This window comes from Somniosus microcephalus, chromosome 12 (genome assembly GCF_052327205.1).
Source record: "Somniosus microcephalus isolate GS21.2 chromosome 12, FLI_Smic_1.0, whole genome shotgun sequence".
In the NCBI taxonomy this organism is placed as follows: Eukaryota; Metazoa; Chordata; class Chondrichthyes; order Squaliformes; family Somniosidae; genus Somniosus; species Somniosus microcephalus.
The window spans coordinates 224,709,067-224,719,177 of NC_140998.1; the positions used below are offsets into that span (position 1 = coordinate 224,709,067).

Consider the following 10,111-nt stretch of genomic DNA (forward strand, 5'->3'; position numbering starts at 1 on the left):
TATCTGGTCATCATCACATTGCTGTTTGTGGGAGCTTGCTGTGTACAAATTAGCTGCTGCGTTTCCTACATTACAACAGTGACTACACTTCAAAAGTACTTCATTGGCTGTAAATCACTTTGGGATGTTTGGTGGTCGTGAAAGGCGCTATATAAATGCAAGTCTTTCTTTTAAATGTACTGGATCCAGCTCTGGACACACAGACATAAGGGAGACATTCGACTACTAGGGGCATCACAGAGTAGAGCCACGAGACCGATCCCCGGTGCCAGAGGGACTGAGTTGTGTGGAGAGACTTGGGCGATTCAACCTGGAAAAGAGGCTCCCTAAAAACTCCCTCCCAAACAGCACTGTGAGAGCGCCTTCACCACACGGACTGCAGCGGTTCAAGAAGGCACCTCACCGCCACCTTCTCGAGGGCAACTAGGGATGGGAAATAAATGCTGGCCTTGCCAGCAACGCCCACAACCCATGAATGCATTTTTTTAAAAGACCAGATCATCTGTTTTTACTGATTATTGGTTGAGGGATAAATATTAGCCCAGGACACTTGGAATAACTTCTCCTGCTCTTTTTCCAATAGTGGCCGCAGGGTCTTTTATGTCTACCTGAGAAGGCAGACGAGGCCTCGGTTTAACGACTTATTCGAATGACGGTACCGCACTCCCTCAGTACTGCCCCTCCGACAGTGCGGCGCTCCCTCAGTACTGCCCCTCCGAGAGAGCAGCGCCCCCTCAGTGCTGCCCCTCCGACAGTGCGGCACTCCCTCAGTACTGCTCCTCCGACAGTGCGGCGCTCCCTCAGTACTGCCCCTCCGACAGTGCAGCGCTCCCTCAATACTGCCCCTCCGACCATGCAGCGCTCCCTCAGTACTGCCCCTCCGACAGTGCGGCGCTCCCTCGGTACTGCTCCTCCGACAGTGTAGCGCTCCCTCAGTACTGCCCCTCTGACAGTGCAGCGCTCCCTCAGTACTGCCCCTCCGACAGTGCAGTGCTCCCTCAGTACTGCCCCTCCGACCATGCAGCGCTCCCTCAGTACTGCCCCTCTGACATTGCGGCGCTCCCTCAGTACGGCCCCTCTGACAGTGCGGCGCTCCCTCAGTACTGCCCCTCCGACCATGCAGCGCTCTCTCAGTACTGCCCCTCTGACATTGCGGCGCTCCCTCAGTACTGCCCCTCTGACTGTGCAGCGCACCCTCAGTACTGGAGTGGGCCTTTGGTGTAGCGGTAGCATCCCCGCCGCTGGGCCAGAAGGTGTAGGGTTTCGAACCCCACTCCAGACAGTCCCGACAAGTGGAGTCGGAGCTCCGGCTCTAAATTCTGGGTTGACATCCAGCGGGATACTTGCGTCCGTGGGTGTGGGTAGCCCCCCCCCCCTCGTATGGGTTGTGGGAGCCCGTAAAACTCTTCCGCCCTAATGGCTGGTATGAAGATGGTTACGGTCACTGAAGGAGCGTTAACGCGGCCAGAAATCCTTCTGCCACTTAATACAATTCCCCAAAGGGAACAGTGTGAAGCCACGTACGACGACGACCCTCAGTACTGCCCCTCTGACAGTGCGGCGCTCCCTCAGTACTGCCCCTCTGACAGTGTGGCGCTCCCTCAGTACTGCCCCTCTGACAGTGCGGCGCTCCCTCAGTACTGCCCCTCTGACAGTGCAGCGCTCCCTCAGTACTGCCCCTCCGACAGTGCGGCACTCCCTCGGTACTGCCCCTCTGACAGTGCGGCGCTCCCTCAGTACTGCCCCTCTGACAGTGCAGCGCTCCCTCAGTATTGCCCTTCCGACAGTGCGGCGCTCCCTCAGCACTGCCCCTCCGACAGTGCGGCGCTCCCTCATTACTGCGCTGGGAGTGTCGGCCTGGATTATGTACTGAAGTTTCTGGACTGAGGCTCGAACCAACCATCTGACTCGGAGGCGAGAGCGAGTGTTACCCACTGAGCCAGAGAGGTGACTTGAGATCCTGGGACTATTTGCACTGGAGCAGAGAAGGCTAAGAGGAGATTTAATAGGGTTTTTAAAAATGAGAATGAGTTTTGATGGAGTGAATGGGGACAATAAATTTCCTGTGCTCGGGGAGTCAGTGACGTGAGCCCATCAATTTAACGAGTGTTCTGAGAGGGATTAGTAGAAATTTCTGTACACAGAGGTGTTGAAGCACGGAATGCTCCCATAGAATCTCTCAGCACAGAAGGAGGCCATTCGGCCCCTCGTGCCTGTGCCGGCTCTTTGAAGAGCTCTCCAATTAGTTCCCACTCCCCCTGCTCTTTCCCCAGAGCCCTGCAAATATCTCCTTTTCAAGTATTTATCCAATTCTCTTTTGAAAGTTATTATTGAATCTGCTTCCACCGGCCTTTCAGGCAGCGCATTCCAGATCACAACAACTCGCTGCGTAAAAAAATAATCTCCTCATCTCCCCTCTGGTTCTTTTGCCAATTATCTTAACTCTGTGCCCTCTGGTTACCGACCCTCCTGCCAGTGGGAACAGTTTCTCCTCATTTACTCGATCAAAACCCCTCATGATTTTGAACGCTGCTCTTTCCGAGAATGGTTCCAGGGATGAGGGGCTTCAGTTATGTGGCGAGACTGGAGGAGCTGGGATTGTTCTCCTTAGAGCAGAGAAGGTTAAGGGGAAGATTGTATTCAAAATCATAAATGGTTTTGAGAGTAAATGAGGAGAAACTGTGTCCAGTGGTAGAAGGGTCGGTAACCAGAGGACACAGATTGAAGGTGATTGGTTAAAGAACCAGCGGGGAGATGAGATTTTTTTTTACACAGCAAGTTGTTGTTGTAGTGTCCGCGTAACAATAACACACGGACTGCAGGAGAACGGTAATAAGAGGTGTTTACTGAACAGAGGGTATGCTGGAACTGAAAGTACAGAAGCCTGCTAGGGCTTTTTAGACAGGTGTGGTCACTGCCAGTACTGCAGTATAGAATCAGTTCTTCTCTTAAAGGTACATACACAACAATTCCTCCCCTTTTAGATAAACAGTACATAACATTCATTTAACAATTGAATAATAACTAATTACAATTACAATTTTCTTTGTACTATATACATCAGCTGAAAGTAATCAGTTATAAATTCAGTCTTTGAGGAGGCTTCCTGATCCTGTCTGGATAGCGCCTTTCTCGAGTATCCTGTTCTTGCGGCGGAGTCGATTCTGGCTCATTGTCATTGGTTGGTTCGTCAGATTCCAATACCACTGATTCTGAGGTAGACGCAATCTGTACTTCGGGTTCATCACCAGGTGCGCATGCTCGTGGTATGGGTTTGACTTGTTCCTGTGACTCCAGAATCTGGTCAGCATGGCGTCTCACGATGCTCTCTCCAACGTCCACTGTGTACATTAGTGGTCCCTGCCGTGTGCATATCGTTCCTGGCTGCCATTTTTCTGTTCGGTAGTCGCGGGCCAAGACTGGTTGCCCTATCTTGAAGCTCCTGGTTGGCTTTTCATTGATGTGCTGGAATTGCTTATTCTCAACATCTCGTCTTATGTTTGGTTTGAGCAAGACCAGGCGACATCTTAACCTTCGGTTAAAGAACATCATGGCTGGAGCTTGGTTGGTGACTGCATGTGTCGCATGTGTAAGCAAACAAGAAATTATCCATCTTGTGTTGCAGTGGTATGTTGTCGTTATACATCGCCTTTATTGCTTTTTTAAAGGTTTGAACAAACCTCTCAGCCAATCCATTTGTGGCTGGATGATATGGGGCGCATGTGTAATGCTTTACCCCATTATTCCTCAAAAACCTCTGGAAATCCTCGGACACAAACTGTGGTCCATTGTCGGAGCAAATCTGTTCTGGCAAGCCATTCCTGGCGAAGATGGTCCGTAGGACTGCAATAGTTTTCTCCGTGGTGGTGGAGGACATTTTGATGACCTCTGGCCATTTCGAATGTGCATCCATGGCGATTAAAAACATTGAGTCCATAAATGGACCAGCAAAACCAATGTGTACCCGTTGCCATGGAGATGAGGGCCACTCCCATGGGTGTAGTGGGGCCTGTGGTGGAGCGTTTTGGACTTTCTCGCATCCTGTGCATCTCTTGGTCATTTCCTCGATTTCTTTATCGATTCCCGGCCACCACACAAATGCCCTGGCTAGGCTTTTCATTTTTACCCCTCCCAGCTGACCCTCATGAAGCTCATTGAGCACTCTTTCTCTCAACTTGGGTGGAATTACCACTCGGGATCTACACATCAAGGTCCCCCGGCACACTGACAGCTGTTCTCTCCTTGGCGAGAATGCTGGCAACAGTAAGTCGCCATGTGCTGGCCATCCCTTCGCCATCAAATCATAGACCCGAGAGAGTGTCGGGTCATTTCGGGTTTCCTTCTCTATACTTGAGTTTGTAACAGGTAGACATTCGACTATGGTTGAATGGAATATCTCAACAGGGTCCACTGTAGGTGCTTCCTCCACCGTAGGCAGCGGCAGGCGCGACAGCCCATCAGCGTTTCCATGCTGTTTCGTGCCCTTATGCTCTATGTCGTATTGATGTGCCCCTAGAAAAAGGGACCATCTTTGCAGCCGTTGCGCCGTCATCACCGGAACGCCCTTCTTTGGGTTAAAAATGGAGACAAGAGGCTGGTGATCAGTCGGTAAGGTGAATTTCTGCCCGTGCAGATAGTGATTGAACTTCTTCACCCCCCACACCAGGCTGAGGGCCTCCCTGTCAATCTGGGCGTAGTTACGCTCGGCTGAAGTTAACGAGCGTGACGCAAAGGCTATTGGCCTCTCTGAACCGTCAAGGAATTTGTGCGACAGCACTGCTCCAATGCCGTAGGGAGACGCATCACATGCAAACCGAATCGGTAGTGATGGATTGTAGTGGGCCAATACTTCTTTTGAAGTGATTAGGCATTTACATTTCTGAAAGGCACGCTTACACTCATCACTCCATTTCCATGCTACTCCAGTTTGCAGCAGGGCGTTCAGCGGGTGCAGAATTGTAGACAAGTTTGGCAAGAACTTATGGTAGTAGTTCACCAACCCGAGGAACGACCTCGGTTGTGACACATTTTCCGGTGCTGGAGCCTTGACTACTGCCTCAATCTTGTCTGGGGACTTATGTAACCTCTCTTCATCAATCACGTGGCCGCAATACGAGATTTGTTTCCTGAAAAACTCGCATTTGGGGCGGTTGGCTCGTAGCCCATATTTTTGTAATCTAGTGAGCCAGGTTGGCAAGGTGTTCACTGTCATTTCCGCCCGTAACCAGGATGTTGTCCAAATAACACTGGGTCCCCGAGATCCCTTGCAGGACTTGTTCCATCACTCTCTGCCAAATTGCCGGAGCTGATGCTACCCCGAATACCAGTCGGTTGTACTGGTAAAGACCTTTGTGAGTGTTTATCGTGAGGTATTTTCTAGATGATTCATCTACCTCCATTTGTAGATACGCTTGGGCCAGATCAATCTTCGTAAAGCGTTTCCCTCCAGATAGTGAGGCGAAAATATCTTCTATCCGCGGAACTGGATATTGTACTGTTTGAAGGACTGGGTTCACAGTTACCTTAAAGTCCCCACAGATGCGAACCTTCTTCGGTTCCCCAGGCGTGCTGCTCAATGATTTCTTCATTACAGGAACGATGGGTGTGGCCCACTCGCTCCAGTCCACCTTGGACAGCACACCCGCACACTCCAGACTCTCCAGCTCTGCTTCGACGGCTGGGCGGATCGCATACGGTACCGGTCTGACCGTAAAAAATTTAGGGTTTGCGTTATCTTCAATTTTTATCGTTGCCGTCACGCCTTTTAGAGTCCCAAGTCCTTGCTGGAACACCTCTTTCACGTCAGTTAGAATTTTTGACAGTCGTCCAGGTGTGGCGTCGTCATCCTTTTTGTCAGCCACAGCTAGCGCCTGAATGGAATGCCAATCCAATTGTATTTTCCGGATCCATTCACGTCCCAATAATGGCGGTCCTCCACCTTGTAGTATATATAGATACAGTTCCTGTGTTTCCTTGCCGTTGTATTTAACGGGCACCCTTATTTTTCCTCTGGGGTAGACTTTTTGCCCCGTATATGTCTTCAAGACAATGGACGTATCCTTCAAGGGAATGTGTGAGAATAGCCGCTCGTAGTCTCGTCGATTCATGACTGTTGGGGCTGATCCTGTGTCCAATTCCATCTTTACTTGGGACCCTGCTATCATGAGGGTGACCCAAATGGTTCGGTGATCCTCCTTTGCGATCACGTTGTGTAACTTTAGACAACTTAGTCTCCTGCTCCCGGAGTCATTATCACTCTTCTGGTCTTCTGAACTACTGTCCGTCATCTTTTGTACTTTCTTGTACTTTTCCTTAGTAGTTCTTTTAGTGTTGGTTTTCTTTCCCGACCTGCAGACTCATGCTATGTGTCCCACTTTTCCACATTGCCTGCATACTTTGTCCTTAGCCCAGCAATCCTTCTGGTCATGGTTTGTTCTGCCACAGCGATAGCACTTTTCTGCTCCATATGCCATTTCATTGGTGCTATATTCTTGCGGTTTCTGTTGTATTTCCGCAGCTCCCCGTGCTGCTGCTTCGTAGGATGCTGCAATGCTGAAAGCCTTTTCTAGCATAAGGTCCTTTTCCGAAAGTAGCCGTTTCTGGGTTCCTTCACTCTGGAGCCCGCAGACAAACTTATCCCTTAAGGTATCTGCCAGTCCTGCTCCGAACTGGCAGTGCTTCGATAACTTGCGTAGTTCCGTAAGATAGTCAGCATTACTCTCATCTTTGTGCTGTTTCTTTTATGGAACTTGAATCTTTCTGCTATCAGCAGCGGTGTCGGGTTTAGATGTTCCTGTAAGATATTGACAATCTCTTCAAAGCTTTTCTCCATTGGTTTAGCTGGGGTAATTAAATTCCGCAATAGGCCGTACGTTCTCGCGCCCATCAAATTTAATAATACCGACGCCTTCTTTTCATCGGCCACCCCATTTGCCTTGCAGTACACTTCATTTCTTTCCACATACGTGGTCCAGTCTTCTATTTCGTTGTCGAAAGCAGTGATACTGCCACTCTTCGGCATCTTGGGTGGTTTAAAATGGCGCCTCCCGCGCTTTTCCTTCTTCCCCAATGGATTAAAATGGCGCCTCCCGCGCTTTTCCTTCTTCCCCTTGCTGCCAATGCTGCTCCGAGTGTTCTAAATAGTAATGGCGGCGCCCCGCGGCTTTGGCGCGTCTCTTTTCCTTCCCCTCTTTTATTTTCTCTAACGCTGCCCGGCTCTTGAGCACCAACCGCGCCCTCTGCGCTCCACCCTCTCTCTCTCTTTTCCTTCCCGACGACGTTGCACGGCCCCCTTGCAGAGCCGCTCGATCGAGCTCAAGCCCGCCGCAGTCCGGAAGGGTCAGCGCACTACCTGCTACCAGCACGATTTGCTGGAACACCTTGACTGGGGAGCCAAGCCCAGCTCTCCACAGCTTCCCCTGCGATTCACTGAACTCCGATGGATCACTGGGCGGTTGCCCACGGTCGACACCCGTTGCTCTGGCTTCGACCTCCAAGAAGCTTCTTTTCAGGGATGGATCCCCGTGAGGTGATGCAGTACTGCAACTGAGTTCGAACCTGCTCATCGCCACTGTAGTGTCCGCGTATCAATAACACACGGACTGCAGGAGAATGGTAATAAGAGGTGTTTACTGAACAGAGGGTATGCTGGAACTGAAAGTACAGAAGCCTGCTACGGCTTTATATACAGGTGTGATCACTGCCGGTACTGCAGTATAAAAGCAGTTCTCTCTTAAAGGTACATACACAACAGTTGTGATCTGGAATGTGCTGCCCGAAAGGCCGGTGGAAGCAGATTCAATAATAACTTTCAAAAGGGAATTGGATAAATACTTGAAAAGGAAACATTTTCCGGGCTCTGGTGAAAGAGCAGGGGAGTGGGTCCAAAGAGCCAACAGAGGCACGATGGGCCGAATGGCCTCCTCCTGCGCTGTATCATTCTATGATTCTGTTAAATCTGCCCTAAACCTTCTCTGCTCGAAGAACAATCCCAGCTTCTCCAATCCCCCACGTCACTGAATCCATGGGGAGGAGGTTGAGGCCGAGACCATGGCCTCTGTGAAAGGGGGAATTTGGGATCAATATTTGTCGATGGAGAGAGCGGGGCAGTGGGATGGGTTTGGGGATTGCTCGCGTACAGAAGGAGGGCAGGCTCGAGGGGCCGACTGGCCTCTCTGTGCTGGGAAGGAGCCTGCGGGTTTGACTGATCTGCCCTTGCTTTCCAGCTGGTGGATTACGCCAAGCGAGGGGACACAGACGAGAAAGCCATGAAGATGGCCGACTTCTGGCTGACGGTCAGTATCTCTGGCGCGGGGGCGGGGTGGGGGGGGGGAGGGGGCCCGCGGGGTCTTCGGGGTCGGCCTGTGTCGCGAGCGTCACTCCGCCACGCCCGCGATCTCGCCGCGCTGGCCATCGCAAAGAGCCTTGGCTACTTGCATTTCTATAGCGCCTTTCACTACCTCAGGACGTCCCACAGCACCTTACAGCCAATGAAGTACTTTTTTTTGAAGTGTAGTCACTGTTGTAATGTAGGAAACCCGGCAGCCAATTTGTGCACAGCAAGCTCCCACATACAAGTGTGATCATCACCAGATGTTGGTTGAGGGATAAATATTCGTCACAGGACAGCGGGGAGAACTCCCCTGCTCCTCTTCAAAATAGTGGCTGCGGATCTTTTGCATTCACTTGAGAGGGCAGACGGAGCCTCGTGTTTAACCTCTCATCTGAAAGGTGACACCTCTGACAGTGAATCGCTCTGACAGTGCGGCACTCCCTCAGCACTGCCCCTCCGACAGTGCGGCACTCCCTCAGCACTGCCCCTCCGACAGTGCGGCGCTCCCTCAGCACTGCCCCTCCGACAGTGCGGCGCTCCCTCAGCACTGCCCCTCCGACAATGCGGCGCTCCCTCAGCACTGCCCCTCCGACAGTGCGGCACTCCCTCAGCGCTACCCCTCCGACAGTGCGGCGCTCCCTCAGTGCTGCCCCTCCGACAGTGCAACGCTCCCTCAGCACTACCCCTCCGACAGTGCGGTGCTCTCTCAGTACTGCCCCTCCGACAGTGCGGTGCTCTCTCAGTACTGCCCCTCCGACAGTGCGGCACTCCCTCAGCACTGCCCCTCCGACAGTGCGGCACTCCCTCAGCACTGCCCCTCCGACAATGCGGCGCTCCCTCAGCACTGCCCCTCCGACAGTGCGGCACTCCCTCAGCACTACCCCTCCGACAGTGCGGCGCTCCCTCAGTGCTGCCCCTCCGACAGTGCAACGCTCCCTCAGCACTGCCCCTCCGACAGTGCGGTGCTCTCTCAGTACTGCCCCTCCGACAGTGCGATGCTCCCTCAGTTGCCCCGCCGACAGTGCAATGCTCCCTCAGCACTGCCCCTACGACAATGCGGCGCTCCCTCAGTACGGCCCCTCCGACAGTGCGGCGCTCCCTCAGTACTGCCCCTCCGACAGTGCGATGCTCCCTCAGTACTGCCCCTCCGACAGTGCGGTGCTCCCTCAGTACTGCCCCTCCGACAGAGCAATGCTCCCTCAGTACAGCCCCTCCGACAATGCGGCGCACCCTCAGTACGGCCCCTGCAACAGTGCGGCGCTCCCTCAGTACTGCCCCTCCGACAGTACAGCGCTCCCTCAGTACTGCACTGGGAGTGTCGGCCTGGTTTATGGGCTCAAGTCTCTGGAGTGGGGCTCGAACCCATGACCTTCTGACTCGGAGGCGAGAGTGAGCTGTAACTGAGAAGGGAGAGTTCTTATTGGGCCCGGTTGAGGGGAGGGGAAGAGCGGAATATTTCTAGGAATAAACCTCTTTTTCTGTTTCTGTCAGGAGAAAGATCTCATCCCGAAGCTCTTCAAGGTCCTGGCTCCGCGATTCCAGGACCACCGGCGGGGGAGTTCCGTGTGGATGATGCAGATTCCCACCCGGGAGAACTTGGACCGGGCCAAGATGGCGGTCATCGAGTACCGGCGCAACCCGCTGCCGCCCCTCCTCGCGCGGCGGCAAGGGGCCAACGAGAAGACCCTGCTCAACCAGCTGCTGAAGGGGTACAGGGAGGAGGGGGCCTGGGGCAGGGCCTCGGGCTCAGGCGAGTCCCAGGCTTCGAGTGCGGCCTAG

The 10,111-nt window shown here is 52.9% G+C and overlaps 1 protein-coding gene across 1 annotated transcript; it reads left to right on the top strand.

Moving 5' to 3' along the window:
* Positions 1-649: 649 nt before the first annotated feature.
* On the top strand, positions 650-10,111 carry LOC147110193 (large ribosomal subunit protein bL17m-like). The gene is made up of 3 exons (XM_086002491.1): positions 650-655; positions 8,226-8,294; positions 9,824-10,111. Exons 1-3 carry the CDS (start codon positions 650-652, stop codon positions 10,109-10,111), a joined length of 363 nt encoding a protein of 120 aa, XP_085858617.1.